The following is a 17,112-nucleotide window of genomic DNA, read 5'->3' as shown; positions in this document are numbered from 1 at the left end:
TGGCTTGGTGAGGTGAATAACACTTGTATCAGAAAATCATGAGTTCTCGCTTTCATTTTGTAAATTCCTTGAGGTTAATTTATATAATTTTTAAAAAATTTAGAAGGGGAATATATATTATTAATTATATATGGAGGCACCAAGTTTTCTGCTACTTACGGCTTAAATTGTGTGGGGTTTTATGGATTACAGCATCTTTAAAAAATCTGGCCTTTTTTGGGAGATAAGTGGAAGGATTAAAGAATTATGACGCATACCTTTATATCAATTAGCAAATGGTGAATATAGTTGCATATATAAAATAACAACTATTGAGTGCTTCCTAAATATCTCTTGCTGTTTTCCCTGCCTGTCATGAATTCTAATTTAATCCTCCAATCGCCAGGAGGTTGATACTATTATCCCTATTTTACAGATGAGCAAACCCAGACATAGAGACACTACTTTACGAAGCATATAAAATAATGGTGTCAGGATTTGAACCTAGGCAATTTGCCTCCAAGGTTTATGTCCTTAATCACTGCACTGGGTTGTCTTCAGGTTCTCTGTATCTGACTGCTTAGGACTCAGTTAATTCCTCAGGGTCCTGGCACTTCTAAGCTATTAGTTATTTGTAAAGAGACAGTATCAACGTTTACAATGGCCATTCATAAGGCTGAAAACACCAGCTCCTTAAAATTCCCAACTTCCGTGTGACTCAGAAATTACTGAATAATTGTCTTTCCCCAAACCCAGTGCTCCACCCAATTTATTTACCTTTACTGTTGCACAGCAACAGAACATCGCCACCAGGAAGTGAGGATTTTTAAAAATGTTTTATATATTTATTTTTAAAACTAATCTCTACAGGGACGCCTGGGTGGCTCAGTCGGTTAAGCGACTGCCTTCGGCTCAGGTCATGATCCTGGGGTCTTGGGATCGAGCCCCACGTCCGGCTCCCTGCTCAGCGGGGAGCCTGCTTCTCCCTCTCCCTCTCCCTGCCACTCTGTCTACTTGTGCTATCTCTCTGTCAAATAAATACATAAAATCTTAAAAAAACAAAAACAAATCCTAACCTCTACAGCTAAGGTGGGGCTCAAACTCAGGCCCCCCCATCAAGTCTCGGCTCTTCCGACTGAGCCAGCCAGCGCCCCCCCCCCCAGGATTTTATTTTATTTTTAAAGATTTTATTTACTTGAGAGAACGGGAGAGAGAGCACATAAGACGGGGGAGGGTCAGAGGGAGAAGCAGACTCCCTGTTGAGCAGGGAGCCGTTTGGGACTCGATCCTGGGACTCCAGGATCATGACCGGAGCCCAAGGCAGTCGCTTAACCAACTGAGCCAGCCAGGCTCCCCCAGGATTATTTTAGACGAAGGCGCTGCCCAGTATTCAGCAACGGCCCTTTCTGCCTCCAACATCTTAATTCTGGACCAACACAATCTTATTTAGTGATTGATCTGCTTCCTGTGTAGCCCAAAGGGGCTACATTCTGTCAAATTTGACCAGGAGATTTCAAGCCAAGCTACAGAATCTAAATTTGGGGGTAGATACAGTAGAAAACCTGTGAAAGAACCGCCGTTTGCGACATCAAAAACTGGAAATGAGTTCAACTCATCCGCCGGGCCTCTTGGAGAGATTTCTAACATGTTTGATTCCCAAAAGGCCACTTAACCCAGCGCTGCTCTTTTGGGGGCTCTGCCTTAGGAGAGTTTAGGGCCCTAAATTTAACCCACAGCCGGCTCTGCGGCTTCGGGTCCCGCCCGGTGTGGGGACGGACGTTTGCTGTGGTGAGCGACGACAGACACCAACGCGGGGGGGGGGGGGGAGGGGCACGCCCAGGCGTACTTCACACACACAAAAACAAGGAAGTTGGAAGGGAAGGCAAGGCCAGGAAAGAGGAGGGGGGGAAGCCGCGAAAAGCAGAACGACTCCCTCAGAATTCGTCCGTCTGGCGTTCCGAAATAGCCCAGCCCTCCCCTAACCCTGCAGAGGCTCGCGGCCACGCGCGCGCACAGCCCCCTAGAGCTCTGGCGTTGGGAGGAGCAGAACGGCGAGCGTCAGTCCACCGGACCAATCACGCGTCTCTGCGGACTCCGCGTAGCCCCGCTCAGCCACCGCCTCCTCGCGGGCGCTCGAGGCCGCGCGCGCGCAGTCCCGCCGCTCTAGGGCGCTGAGCCCCGCGGAGCTGCGCGCGTCGGTTAATCCGGCCAATCGCGCCTCTCTTCCGCCTCCCGTGCGGCCCCGCCCCGCCGCGGCCGCGCGCGTTTTCTGCACTCTGGGGATGGCGGAGGGAGGTAGAGTGTGGGGTAGCGAGTGAGTGACTATCCGAGAGTTGGGCTGCTTCGGGTGTCTGTTGTGGAGTCGAGTACAGCTCCCTTTTTGCGGTCAGGGGACCTCTCAAACCTTCCTCTGACCTGGGGTCTCTCGAGGGCTAGTGTGGGTTTTCTGCAGAGGTGGGAGGAAGGAACTGCCCCCCCTCCCGCCCCATTGAAGTTGATGCCTTTGTTTGAGGAAACAAACTTAAGCCAACTTTCCTTTCCAGGGTCTGTTCGCTAATTAAACGACACAGATGCACTTGTGTTCCTTGCTCCTCAGGCCGGAGTGGTCATTGGTTCTAGTCACACAGCTTTTTAGGGTTTAAGGTACCGTGACAGGTCTGATTATGTTTTTCGAGTCAAGATTTCAATTGTATTTCCTTTCATTATAAAGCTGGCGTAACGAAGTTAAAGAATTCCTGGAGAATTACGAAGTTTTTATTCTCCCCACCACCTACATGGCAGATTTGAGGATATTTTGATAGATAAAATGATGAGATGCTAGCTAATTTGTCCTGAAAAAACTAGTCACCATGTGGACCAACCCAGTCTTATTTAGGAAGGTAAATGGAAACTGCTAAAGAGCAAGAATGAATCACAATCAAGTGAAGTTGTTGCTGGCTTATTTGTGGAGATTACATGTACAACAGTAAAAAGTTCTGTTTACAAAAACTGAATATATAGACGTATGGGTTAATTTTATTTACATTCTGATTTTTTTTTTTTTTAGAGGTAAACCAAGATTTCATTTTCAAGATGGAAAACCCATCCGACTCAGCTGTGATTTTACCTAGCACTCCACGGGCCTGCGCCAATCCACCATCTCCCCGTACAAGTAGCACAAGAAAACAAGTATGAATATCTTAGTTCTTCCACTGGAGCTATTCTGTATTTCTAGGTATTGTGCCAGTAGTGGGTTTAATTCTACTGAAAATTGTCAATTAACATAATGTGTAGATCAATAAGTAGATATTGAACTATTAAATAATTTTAGGTCTTTATCCTAAGACAATGTGTGTGACACCCCCCTCCCCCCATTTTCATCTTGAATCCGTTATTTTCATTTAGTTTCAGATCAGGTTACTACAAAATTCCAAACTGAGGAAGTTTGAATCTGCAGTATTCTGAAGGTCTTTGGTGGCAGGGATCTAGGTCTTTTCCTTAATTTGTAACTGAAGCACTCAGTAGTGTCAGGAATGTGCTAGTTGCTGAACAAATATTTGTGATGATAGGGATAAGCATCTCAACACTGTTTTAGAAGGGTTCTGACTTTGCTGAAATAAAAAGAATAAAATTAATGGGGCTTGCAGGAATTAAAGACATTTTGTGATGGTTACTTTAGATACATGGAGATATAAAGCCATCTAGTGGTGTCAACTAAAGAAATATAAGGTCTTTAATTCTAGTAGATTTATTTACACAGGAATGTTTTTCTTGATTAATGTTTTGTGCTTTTTTCAGCCTATGAGTGCAACACTTAGAGAACGATTGAGGAAAACTAGATCTTCATTTAATTCCTGTTACAGTGTGGTGAAACGTCTTAAAGTAGAGAATGAAGAAAACGATCAGAATTTTCCTGAGAAACCAGCATCTTCAACAGAAGAAAACTGTTTGGAACTTCAAGAAAGTTTTAAACACATAGATGGTGAATTCAAAGAAAGTACATATTTGAAAAATACCTTCAAGAATATCAGTGCATGTGAATCTAAATCCCTTGATACTGAGTCATGCAGTGATCTCCAAAGTGACTTTGTGAATGAGGATCTTCCCAAACAAGGATTAAGTGAAGAAAGAGCAAAATTGGTGAAGCAGATTGAGGAGAAAGAAGACTTTCTTCGGAGGCTAAAACTGGTCAAAATGTATAGATCAAAGGTGAGAATAATTTCAGAACCACTTAATTTTTTTTATTTTTAGATAAATGATAGGAAAGTAATTTCAAAGAGAAAATAAGTTTATTTAGACATAATAAGCAATAAGCCATTTATCGAGAAACCTGGCTTCCAACAACTGTAACTCAAATGTAAGTCATAGATTTAGAGTAGAAGAGGCCCCTAAACACCAGATACAATTTAGAAAGTCCCAGCTCTCATTTAATATGCAGTTGAAATTTTTCTCTCTAGTTTCCAGCCTGCAGCAATATTAGTATCAAATGATAGATGCCAAGTACAGTGAGAACAAAAGTGACAGCTGCCAGTGACTGATTAAAAAAGCTAAAAATGGGCCACAAAGTACAATAAAAAATATTTTTAGTAAGTCTTGTGTTCTTCCAACTTATTAAAATGTTCCAAGTATTTTGTTTGATAAAGCAACAAATATAAATTAGATTTTTAGATTTCAACCCAGATAGGTTGAATTAAGTAGAGGTTGGGCACTTGGAAGAAGATAACCTTTACTGACCTGGATCATTCATGTATATGTAGTGGCTCCTTCCCCAGAATGTGGTATAAATGGGGGAATAGTAGATGTTATTTGCTGTCTTGAATTTTTAGGACTTTTCTAAATATAACTACTTGGGTCTTAGGAGATAGTGAATGTTGAAAAATATTAAGTTGAATATTTTAATTTATATTTATTATATTTTATTTTTATTAAATTGAATATTTTCAGTTTTTAAAAGTACAGCTATAATAGGGGCGCCTGGGTGGCTCAGTTGGTTAAGCGACTGCCTTCGGCTCAGGTCATGATCCTGGAGTCCCTGGATCGAGTCCCGCATCGGGCTCCCTGCTCGGCAGGGAGTCTGCTTCTCCCTCTGACCCTCCCCCCTCTCATGTACTCGCTCTCTCTCATTCTCTCTCTCTCAAATAAATAAATAAAATCTTTAAAAAAAAAAAAAAAAAAAAAAAAGTACAGCTATAATAGAAAAAGCGTTTCGTTTTGTTTTGTTTTAACCTATTGTTGCTTCTCTACATAGTTTTGCCCTATTTCATGATGATTTGATTTGTCCCTGAGGATAAGGATGGTCCAGAGGTTGGACCAAACAAAATAGCCATAGAACTCAATTTGAGGGTCATTGTAACCATTCTACTTAAAACCATCCTCCTTTTTCCTGGGTAGAAGTCCCAATCTTGACCCAAGTGTGTTACCCTTTAAACCTACTCATTTACTAATTTAACAACTTTCATTAAGTAAGTTAAAATAGGATGCCTAGCTAGTTATTGACCTATTTTTTTTTTTTCCTATTTCAGAATGATCTGTCTCAGTTACAGGTGTTAATACAGAAGTGGAGAAGCTGTAGCCAGCTGTTGCTTTATGAGTTGCAGTCAGCTATGTCTGAGGAGAACAACAAACTCAGCCTTACTCAGTTGATAGACCACTGTGGGTTAGATGATAAATTGCTACACTATAACAGAATTGAAGAAGAATTTATCGGTGTTTAATTCATAATTTTTTCTCCAGAATATTTTTGAGAATGACAACTTAAAAGATAATACATTTTAAAAGGAAGGTAGAAACCATTAGGGCCTAGAGAAAGGTATCTTGATGAACATCAATTTAGGGTACTCTGTTATATAAATATAAAATAAGTTCTAAAATGAAAATTTAGTATTTTGGATAAATTTGCCAAAGAAAACTTGACATTTAAAGAAATGTGAAAAAAAATTAAATCATGTTTAAAAAATAATTTGGTCATTTCTGGAAGTCAAATTTAATACATTGTTTTGTTTACTGTGGTAAAAAAGTTCTATTTTTTTTTAAAGTTTTATTTTAAATGTTAAAAAATAGTTCAGTCTGGTTAATGTCTAAACCTAAAGTGGTCTAAAAATGCCTGCCTGTCTCCTAAGTTTATGAACCATGTTTTTATCCATTTACCACATATTTCCTTCTGGATGGTGTAGCAGGTAATTAAAGTTGTTCATATGTCCAAAATTTTATTCTTCCCTGTCTTTTCAAATTTGTTTATTGTATTCTTCATCTCATTTACTGAAATCGCCATCTCTTAAAACAACATATGCTCATCCCCCACTTCAAGGTATACAAGGTCCTTCACATTTGTTTAGCTTTCTAGCTGCATCTATCTATTCAGTTCCTAGTGACTCCTCAGCCAGAAACCCAGCTTCATAGGGTTGTGTTTCTGGCTGCTATATTGTACAATGCTACCTGTCCTTGGGGCTTTATACAGAGAAATGACCCAAGCTGGCCCAGTCTGAGAGTTGGAATTGTGCTCAGGAAAAGAAAGCCCATTTCTTTTTGTGACTGAAGCTGTTGTAGGTAAATTTGGAAGCAGAAAAGCTGGTGTGCTAAGAAGGATAGTATGTGCCCTTACTAAGAAAGGCAAAGATGTTAGATGGAGAGAGAGCTTTGTGGATCATTGGCTTCCTGGTTCTATTATCCAGTCCTTCCTGAGGGCCTTCTGGATTTCTGCTTTTGGGTCCTTTTAAGGGCTAAAACAGCTTTACTTAGTTAAAAAAAAAAAATCCTGAAACTACTTCCCTACTAGTAGATAAATAGCCACTACCCTGAGGCCCCTCCCTGTGTGCCCCATTTTTGGCCCAGTTCCGCCCCATGATCTAACAAACCATTAATATTTGGCATAGCAGGAGACCTTAGGACCCTGCTCTTGCATCCATTCTAATTGTTAGTGTCCATGCTGGTACTACCCTTCCCCCTTGCCACACACCCCCATCTTGCCACACACACAAATTCTACCTTCTAGACACTGCCATTGTCATTAGCTGCCATGACCCCAAGAGGACTGACCCAGGCTTCACATGGGCCTCCCTCACTTTGGAGATCACTGAGATTCCTAGATGGGTATCCCTAGGGACCTGTGCTGTTGTGAGCCTATCAGCCTCCATTGCTGCTTGCTACACAGCTAGAAAGCCTAAATGTGGCATGGGAAGTGGTTTCCCTAGTGATGGTGCTGGTATTTGGCTGCAGCTACTTACTGTTGATTAGCATATCCCCTGGAGTCACCCTCGAATGTCCACTTGGAGGAACTATAGCATCAGTGGGACTCTAGTTCTGGGAGAGTTGGGGAGAGCAGATGGGGACATAGTAATGGGTATTTCCAAGGCACTAGCTGGGTGCTTAGGGCTCTAGCAGCACAATGGACACTCCTGCAACGGGAGGTGGGTCATGGAACATGGATCAGGCTTATGGGAGAGTTTGATGACCAAGATGCCCATGAGGTGGGGCCCTTTTTTATAATTTCTGTTGAATTTCACCTCTATTTAATGGGATACATTTATTTTAAAAAATCACTGAATACTATATTTTTATTCATAAAAATGAAAGCTACCACTCAGCATTGCTTTGTGCCAGTTTAAAAAGTATGTTAACTCATTTGAGTATTAAAATTATTGGCATCCCATTTTAAAGATGAGGAAATTTAAGATAAAGTAATTATTTAAAACTAAATAGTTATTTAAAGCTCAAGTGGCAGAGCCAAGATTTGAAACCAGGCAACTCAGCAAGAGAGCCCTACTAAGAACCATGCTATATTTGACTCAGTTAATTATATTACTACTTGATAATATAGATAATTTAAAGAACTATAAAAATATAATTGCTGTTAGTTCAGCAGAAGGTAAGAGGAATCAGTACCATGGACAGTATCTAGAGTGGGTTGGGGTAGATGACCCATGTGCCCTTCCAAAGCCAACCCCCAAAACCAGAAGATGTCTCCTGTTGAAAGGTGCTGCTAGTAGAATATAGCTTGCAGACAGGAGATTTCTGCTAACCTCCACTCTATCTATGTCTCAAAGCAAAAAGCTTGAATTATCAGAGTCACCCAGGGTAGCCACCAAGAAATAGAAATTAAATAGGGTGTTAAGATCTAGGAGTCCATGGTGAAATTTGTGGCATTGACTATTAGCAAATGGAGCCTAATAAGGCAACTAACTAATCCTGGTCACCTAGAATTTATATCACTAGAAAAAATGGAGAGAAAAAAAGCCTAGTAGAACCATGATTGACTCAAACCAAGAGGACAAAGAACTTTGCCAATCTCATCATAAGTACAAAGTATTTGTACTCTTCACACACTTCACCCTTGGGTCCAGCCTCCCACCCCCACAATCACCTTCTCAGAGATAATTGTGAAGGATCCGAGATGTAGGAAATGTTACCAGTGGGCACTTGTCTGCTGAATCAGCCAAATAAACTACTTGAGGAGTCATTCTGGTACTAAGGAGGGCTATCAAAATTGATGTTGGGCCTATTATTTCTCTTACATTCCCCCCAGCATTGATCAGTATATGGGTGATCAATTATGGTACTACCCTAGCAGTCTGTAGAAGATTTTAAATATCTTAAAGATTTTTTTTTTTAGAAGGTTTTATGATAATAGCTCTCTTGCTTTACCTACACCTATGCACATTGGATATGCTGTTGCAGATTACATTTAACATTTAATTCACAAATTTCAGAAGAATGAGACCATGACATTACTTGGAGATTGTGGTCCAGGATCCCAATGGTATCATCTTGGAATGCAGCAGTCCACAGGCTACGGAAGGGGGAAGCAGTTTCCTGACCATTTAATCTTCTCATTATTTAGTTATCATCATCTATTACAATGAATATGCAATGTAGAAGACTATGTTATGTTTATGCAGAAAAAAATACGTTGTACTTTTCAAACGATTTAAGGCTTGGTAAAAGGAAACAGTTCACTTTGTTCTCATTGCTAGAACTGGCAATAATCCTAAATGTTCTGAGACATTTTTTTCTGATTATAGAAGAAATGCTTGTGAAATATAGAAAACTTGGGAAATATAGAAAAATATAAAAATCATCCATTAACTCATAAGTTTTCTGGTAATTTTATAAAATTAGAAATGCCAGGAGTGGCTAAGAATTTTTTGTCTTTATGATAAAAGTTAAGATTAAATGAGTAAATGAGTAAAATACATCTTGAATATTTTCAGTTCATTCTTGAACAAAAACAATTCATGATATTTTACACATTCATGCAAGACAAACATTTTTATAATGATTAAGATAGAAATTAGATAATTTGCTATTAAAAATATATAACTAAGAAGAAGTTCTACTTAAATATCCTGATATGGGAGAAAAAAATCATTTTAATAAAGTGAAATTATTTTTTAAATGATTGATTGCCTTGTGTTTCCCACCAGCATTTTTATATTTGAACAAGAGCAGGAAATGTTTTCATCCTTAATCGTTCAACTTCAGCCTGCAGTATTGAAATCTGTTCAGCTTGTTGTTTTGCAATATTTGTTAACTTTTGTTGTTGCATCATGTTTTCATATCGTTCTTTGGCAATTTTTTCACAAGTCAGTTTAGACCCTACCCCAAAAATGAAGAAGAAAAGAATTAGTTGGATTATTATCTATACTTTCAAATATAGAAACAGCACTTGGAATCAATTAAACATGTAGAAGAAATGCTGGTAGCTTTGTAACTACTGACCAGATTTCAGGAATAGTGATTACTTTTAAAGAAACCTACAGTTGAGTAAAGAAAAAATATTCTTACCCATTGCATTACAGATGTCTTTTCTCTCTGAGACAGCCACCAACTCTTCTCGTAAATTGCAGCTTAGAGTATAATTTGCTACATCTTTTTGATTGCTGTACCTTCCCAGTTTTTTTAGTAGTTTTTTGCAGTTTTCCACATTCTTTTTGTGGGTCTGAAATTTTTGTTCCCATGACACCCCACAAAAATAATTTTGAAAAAAAGTACTTTACAAAGACATTATTTTTTAAATTTAAATTCATTATTATCGAGATATCATCTTATCACCATATCCCTATTGCCTAACATAATGCCTGAACATAGTAGTTAACTAAACTGTTTAAAGATAGAATGGTATTTTAATGACATTTTAGAAAAAATCTTGTATATTCTTAAAAATGAGAGATTAAAAAAATACATAGCCTTGAGATTACTTTGTTTCCATCTTATATATGCTAGACAAGCTAAGCTTGTATACAAAACAAAATATATACAAAACAAAACAAAATTTGTTAAGCAGTAATGAAAAAACAAAGGCTTTACAAAGCCCAAGAAAGACTATCAACACTTGTTACATAAATCACAACTTAATGTGAAATTGGAAATTAATGTACACTCAGATATCTCCCAGGGGTTAATTCTAATATTAAAAGAAGTACTTCAGTCTATCACACTTGTTATGGTTGCAAAGACACTATTCAGGGGCCTCTAATTAGATCCTGAATGTCAGTAATGGACCACGATTTTATTAGGTTCTGTTTGAATTCATGACTTGGAACACTATGGCTTTGTTCAAATAATTCAAAACTGTTGGGATTATAATGATCAATACCTTTGAGACCTACCTTCTCTAAAACAGCAATGGTTTGCTCCATTATTCCAATTTGAATGGCAATCAGAGTCTCATAGTTTGGTTCATTTAGGTACTTGGAGAAGAAAAAACCCCACAAAATATGTAAGAATATTTTACTCTATTCTTTCAATAGATAACTTTATAAAACATTCTTAATTTTGAAAGTTACCATTTTCATAAAAATTATCTAAGATTGATTTGACTTTCGTGCCATGATATTTAATTGTATTTAGCTATTGATACACTCACTTGTATATTAATAATTACAAATGCCTAGAGTTTATTTTCTCATTCATTTATTCAACTCACCAAATATTTATTAAGTGTCTCATTTGAGCCCTGTATTAATAGTGTTCCAGTTAAAGATACTAAGGGAGATACAAAGATAGATAACATGACTTTAGCTTTCAAAAAAAAGAGCATGTACATATGATTAGTTGCCAGAAAATATGTAAAGTGACATGCAAATTCAAAGGTGGTCTGGGAAAGGATGTGGTTTTTCTGGACACATTTTAAAATCCAGAGGGGAAATCCAGAGGCTTTTTGAGCAGGTGGCATTTAAATTAGACCTTGAAAAATAGATTTGGGATGTGAAAAATGTGAGGAAAGATATTTCAGGTTGAAGAACCAGTAATGAGAAAAGGCACAGAAGTAAAATCCTAGAAAATATCAATCAGTTTGTTTTGAGAATACTAATGTATAAGAGGAACAGTGGGAATGAATTTGAAAAGTTAGGTTGAAGGATGCAGATCCTCCACCTAAAGATTTCATAATTCATTTGCCAGGTAAGAAGTTGCAGTTTAAAATGTTTGAGCAGAGTAGTAAGGTTATTAGAGCTGAACAGCAATATTAATCTGATAGCAACATACAGTATAAATTAGATAAGAGAAGGCCCAAGGGTCAAGAGACCAGCTAGGAGATTTTTTAAAAAGTTTATTATTATTATGATTTTTTTAGTAATCTCTACACCCAACATGAGGCTTGAACTTACGACCCTGAGATCAAGAGTTGCATGCTATTCCAACTAAGCCCGTCAGGTGCCCCCAGTTGGATTATCATACAATAGTTTAAATCATGGAAAAGAAAAACTGAGCCAGGCTAACAGCAGTGGGGATAAAGAAGGAGGGAATAAGTAGATAAACTAGGCAAGACTTGGAAGACAGGAGAGGGGAATCAAAGATGACAACAACTAGAAGCCTGAGTAAGTGGTTGAAAAGAACAGAAATAAGCATATTAAGAAGGGTTGCTGTTGGGAGGTGGGAATGTAGAAATAGAGCTTGAGGGAGATCAGGAACTGAGAACTTGGATTGGTCTTTTAGAAGTGATCACTGAAGTTAGAAAAATCAAGATCAGCGAAGGAGAGGGCATGGAAGGAAACAGAACAAAAGGCAGGATCATAAAGAATAGTTATATATAAGAGTTAGGGGACGCCTGGGTGGCACAGTCGGTTGAACATCTGACTCTTGGTTTTGGCTCAGGTCGTGATCTCTAGGTTGTGAGATTAAGCCCCGAGTGGGGCTCACCACTCAGTGCAGAGTCTGCTTCAGATTCTCTCTCCCTCTGCCCCTCCCACTTGTGCTCTTTCTCTCTCTCTCAAATTAATAAATAAATCTTTAAAAAAAAAAAAGGGCTAGAAGCAAAAGAGAATTCAGTAAAAGAGGCAGAGTGGCCTGACATGTTGGAAGAAAAATAGCAGAAAACAGGGTTGAAAAAAGCCAGAGGAATGGGCAATTAAGATGGTCAAATGCTACTAACAGTTGCGTGATGGTGATGACTGGGGGACAGACCACTGGATTTGACAATTAGGAAATCATCAGAAGACAAAGAATTCATAGACACATCATGAAAAACTACTGGCTTAGAATGTGCTTGATATTACAGAGGTGTCTTATTAAATACTGTTTGAATGAATACATTAATGAATGAAATTAAAATTATATAGTGGGGCAGGGAGAACTTACCTTTTGACGATCTCTTGAAAAAAACAGCATCTGAATATCCCAAGCCTTCTGATTTAGATCTTCCATTTCCATCTCCATTTTCTTATGTTCCCACTCAATCTGAAATATTCCTTTGTGGACATCTTTACTTTCCATCATGCTAGCAACTTTCTTTTGTCCTTGAGTCTTGAAAAAAAAAAGTACGTTTTGATATTCATAGGACTCTACATACAGAATACAGAATATCTGAAGCTGAATGCTATTCTTAGAAAACACTTGGATCACAGAGGTAATTCTTTTTTTGGAAATTATTTTAATTAATTATTTTTTTGAGAGAGAAAGAGTGCATGCATGAGTGGTGTGAGGGGGCAGAGGGAGAGGGAGAGAGAGAATCTTAAGCAGGCTTCATGGCCAGTGTGGAGCCCCACGCAAAGCTGGATTTCACGACCCTGAGCCAAAATCAAGAGTCAGACACTTAACCGACTGGCCACCCAGATGCCCCTCTATCTTCTTTTTAAAAATATAGCAGATATTAAAAAATTACCGATCACTAAAAAGCTGATAGGTACTAAACAGAAAGGATTAAAAAATATATATAAACAGCATAGCCAATTTACTTTATATGTCAGTAATTAGGCAGGAACACTTTTTGCCATCACCAGTCTATCAGGCTGTATGCATTTGTACCCCTACTCTCTACCCTGCTTCCTGACACTGTAGACAAAGGACTGTAGTTTAATGCAGCCAGGCACAACAGTATCTGATTGGTAGCTAGTGGATAAGCAAAAAAATAAAATAAAATAAAATAAAATTGAGTGGGTTAAATATATTTAAACATCGAGATATTTTGCACTTCACTTCAAATTGCGTAAATGAAGTTCAGGAATAATTTCATGAAGTTGTTCTCCCAGATTGCTAATAGTGAAACTCTTATGTCTCTAAAATAAATTTATATGAGTTCTATCAGTTAACATTTTACATCTTTCTTCTTAAAAAACTTAGCTTTTTGAAGTCCATGCCATTATATTATACCATACCTTTTTTAAAGGTACTCTTTTTAAAAATTATTTTCCATCATGCTACTCTTTTTAAAAATTATTTTCATCTTCTGATCACTGCTTGGCCTCTCAATTCCTTGAATTTCTCACTTTCAATGATCTCTTCTCCATCTTACTCAGACACTCAAATCCCACAATTATACCCTTGATCTTGTTGTATGTAACAGCTCCAAAATCTTAAGTTCAAGCATTTCTCTAGGTTAGTGTTTCTCAAATGTTGGAGATATTGCCCTCCCATAGGAAATTAAGATTATGTTTGCAGAAATGTTTGGCTGATACACCTGGAGGGAGGTGTTGCTACTGGCATCTAGAGGGTAGATGCCAGGGATGCTACTAAACTTTATGCAATACACAGGACATAATCATCTGGCCCAGAATGTCAGTAGTGCCAAGGTTAAAAAACACTGCTGTAGAGCTACCACATCGCCTTTCTGTTCTCCTTTCGGTCAACTTTTTTTTCTAAGATTTATTTATAGTCACCATCTCTACAACCTCACTTCATATTATTTCTTCAACCACAGCCAATTGACCTTCTGCTCCAACTTCCCACTGAGACTGCTCTTGTCAAGTAACTGACAATAGCGCATGAGTCCCTTGTCCTTGGAGCCATTTCTCCATAATAGATCATATGTTAGGTCGTAAAATGAATCCTAATAAATTTTAGAAGATTGAAATCATACAATCATACATACATGTTCTGACCACTAGGTAATGAAACTAGAAATCAATAACAGAAGGAAAAGTGGAATATTCACAAATATGTAGAAATTAAATGACACATTTTAAAATAATAGGTCAAAGAAGAAATCACAAAGGATACTAGAAAATACTTTGAAATGAATGAAAGTGAAAACATAACATACCAAAACTTATGAGATGCATCTAAACCAGTATTCATAGGGAAACTTATAGCTATAAGCACCTAAAATCAAGGACATTACTACTAACCTTACAGAATTTAATAAGATTATAAGAGAATACTATAACAATTGTACTCCAACAAATTAGATAAACCTAGATGAAATAGAAAAAAATTCTATAAACACACAAACTACAAAAACTAACTCAAAGAGTAACAGAAAATCTGAATAAACCTATACTAACTAAAGATCGAATCAGAATAAAAAAACCTCCCAACAAAATAAAAAGCCCAAGACCAGAAGTCTTCACTGGTGAATTCTACCAAATATTCAAAGAAGAATTAATACCAATCCTTCTCAAACTCCTTAAAAAAATAGAAGAGGAGGGAACACTTCCCAACTCATTCTACAAGACCAGCATTACCCTGATACCAAAGCCAGACAAGGACACCCCAAGAAAAGAAAATTACAGGCCCATATCCCTGATGAAAATAGATGCATAAGTCCTCAATAAAATATTAGCAAACCAAATTAAACAGTGTGTTAAAAGGATTGTATACTCATACACACACTCCTAGCCATATGTTCAAACTTCTGAAAACCAAGATAAAGAGAAAAGCCCAAAGGCAGACATATTACATTAGAAGGAACAAAGATTTAAAAATACATAGTAGACTTCTTGTCAGAAGCTCTGTAAGTCAGAAGAAAATGAACACCTTTAAAGTGAAAAGGATGAGGAAAAGAGAGAAAAAAATCTTCCAATCCAGGGAACCTAGCAAACTATCAACAATGAAGGTGAATCAAAGACAATTTCAGACAAAACTTAGAGAATTCAATACAGGCAAACTTGCAATTCAGTTAAAAGAAGTTCTTTAAGTAGAAGATATATGGTATAAGACAGACACTTTAATCCCTACAAAGATGATTTCTTGAAATAGTGAAAATGAAAGGAAATAGAAAATGCTTTCTTCTTACTTTTCATCACTCTAAAAGATAATTATCTAAAGCGAAAATGATGGCAGTGTTTTGTGGGTTTAGAGTATTTGTAAAAGTAAAATGTATGGCAACATTAGCACATAATTCCCAAATAGTACAAAATCCCCAAATATTTGGAAATTAAATAACACTTCTAAATAGCCCATAAGTCAAAAAGGAAGTTACATGGGAAATGAGAAAATACTTTAAATGGAAAGAAAATGAAAAGACAAAATATCAAAATTTGCATAATACTGCTAAAATCATGCTTAGAGACAAATTATAACATTAAATGCTTATATTAGAAAATAAGCAAGGTCTGAAATCAGTGATCTAATCTTATCTAAAATTATCATTAGGTGAGTAGACTGAGCTTAACAAAATGAAGGCATATTAGAATGAACATTTAACTTTGTAGTGCTGGACTTCTTATAACTTAGAATCATCTGGGAGGCTTTTAAAAAATACCATGCCTCGGGGTGGGGCCTGGACACATTTGTAAAGTTCTTCAGGTGATTCTAATGTACAGCCAGAGTTAGGAACCACTGATTTAACTGAATGAAAATGATTTATCATGGAAATGGGAGAAAAATGAACAAATTTGGTACAGCAGGTTATTCTGTTGGCTTTCTTCTTAAAAAATGATAATTACCCGAATCACAGAATTCAAGTCTTCAATTATGTTCTTGTTGATGAGAATTGCATCAGGATACTCCAGCAATAACTGAAAATTTTCCAGCTCCACTTGTCCTTGTTTAAGGAGAATTTGGATTGTCAAATTCAACTGGAATCTCACTTTCTCTTCCTGCAATCTATATTGAGAAGACTTCAAAGTAAGTAGTTGTAATATATTTATATTACAAATTTCATCTATTATCCGAGAACATAAAATTCAAACTTAATTTTCAACTTGAATTTCAAACTTAAGCTGAAGGAAAACCTGCTGAGATTAATGCAGAACATGTTTTCCTGATGATGAGCTTCCTTGGAGGTCTCTATGATACCTCCTCTTGTTGATATGGAATTACACTTGGGCTGCTCAAAGAATGGCATGGACAGAAATGCATTCACAAAGTTTTACTTTATGATTAAGAAAGGATTAATATAATTTTGGTTGTAAGTGGAAAAAAACTGAGATGATACCAAATAACACATCTATTAAAGTTCTGACTTTATGTATTAACTTCTGATATTTTATTAACAATGTTTAATCTATATGCTACTTATATCTATTTCTGGCTAAGTCCCATTCCTCCTTAGAGCCTAGATCTGAGGATGATGTATCATGATGAATTTGGGAACACCAGAGAAGCATTTATCAAAGTGGCTGCAAATATGGAAAAAGTGAATCAAGGACTTAGAACAGTATCCCAACCACTCAGCAAAATACAATCTCTCTTAAAGAAAAAGATATTAGCTGGTTAGTTGTCTACATGTGAATTTCTTGGATATCTGCCTAATTTTCCAGAGTTTGCTTGTGTGGCTTGAGCCCAAAGGTGCTGACTAGCAGAAACAAATTCTTTGTACTGTATTTATGTGGAAGGAGCAGGTTAAAAAATAGAAAGGTTTTCCCAAAACTTGCCTATTTCTAATAAGAGCAATGGAACCTGTAGGTAAGTTCCATTCTGAAGTAAGGTCTTTGGTAACAAAATGCACTTTTTCAAGGAGAATTTATAAAGCCCAGCAAGAGAGACCAGTCTGTGCCGCCT

At 37.3% G+C, this 17,112-nt stretch overlaps 2 protein-coding genes across 12 annotated transcripts in view; one reads left to right on the top strand and one right to left on the bottom strand.

Annotated features, from left to right (window-relative positions):
* Positions 1-2,207: 2,207 nt before the first annotated feature.
* SFR1 (SWI5 dependent homologous recombination repair protein 1) lies at positions 2,208-6,162 on the top strand. 11 transcript variants are annotated; one of them, XM_036111062.2, is made up of 5 exons: positions 2,208-2,274; positions 2,523-2,622; positions 3,026-3,147; positions 3,757-4,167; positions 5,481-6,162. In XM_036111062.2, exons 3-5 carry the CDS (start codon positions 3,052-3,054, stop codon positions 5,670-5,672), a joined length of 699 nt encoding a protein of 232 aa, XP_035966955.1. In that variant the 5' UTR covers positions 2,208-2,274; positions 2,523-2,622; positions 3,026-3,051; the 3' UTR covers positions 5,673-6,162. The 11 variants fall into 11 exon arrangements, with proteins under 11 accessions (XP_035966955.1, XP_035966954.1, XP_035966961.1 ...); XM_036111068.2 differs by lacking the exon at positions 2,523-2,622 and adding an exon at positions 2,690-2,858 and having other exon boundaries at positions 2,213-2,293; XM_078077142.1 differs by lacking the exon at positions 2,523-2,622 and adding an exon at positions 2,690-2,936 and having other exon boundaries at positions 2,213-2,293.
* Positions 6,163-9,253: 3,091 nt separating this feature from the next.
* Positions 9,254-17,112, bottom strand: part of CFAP43 (cilia and flagella associated protein 43) — a 111,343-nt gene continuing 103,484 nt past the window's right edge. Inside the window, exons 34-38 of the mRNA XM_078077143.1 lie at positions 16,056-16,215; positions 12,532-12,696; positions 10,563-10,643; positions 9,739-9,892; positions 9,254-9,549 (exon numbers count right to left, since the gene is read on the bottom strand). Coding sequence (XP_077933269.1) covers positions 9,383-9,549; positions 9,739-9,892; positions 10,563-10,643; positions 12,532-12,696; positions 16,056-16,215 — 727 coding nt within the window. The 3' untranslated portion in view covers positions 9,254-9,382. The remainder of the gene's footprint in view (positions 9,550-9,738; positions 9,893-10,562; positions 10,644-12,531; positions 12,697-16,055; positions 16,216-17,112) is intronic.

The sequence above is a fragment of the Halichoerus grypus genome, chromosome 7 (genome assembly GCF_964656455.1).
Source record: "Halichoerus grypus chromosome 7, mHalGry1.hap1.1, whole genome shotgun sequence".
NCBI classification, from domain to species: Eukaryota; Metazoa; Chordata; class Mammalia; order Carnivora; family Phocidae; genus Halichoerus; species Halichoerus grypus.
The sequence above is the reverse complement of the archived record's forward strand: the minus strand, read 5'-3'. Positions and strand labels throughout refer to the sequence as shown.

What these genes read in the sequence shown, in the direction of transcription:
- SFR1 (XM_036111061.2), top strand. An exon ending in CAAGTAGCACAAGAAAACAA is followed by an intron (nt 3,148 to 3,756) that starts GTATGAATATCT and finishes TGCTTTTTTCAG; the next exon opens with CCTATGAGTGCAACACTTAG. An exon ending in TCAAAATGTATAGATCAAAG is followed by an intron (nt 4,168 to 5,480) that starts GTGAGAATAATT and finishes TTCCTATTTCAG; the next exon opens with AATGATCTGTCTCAGTTACA.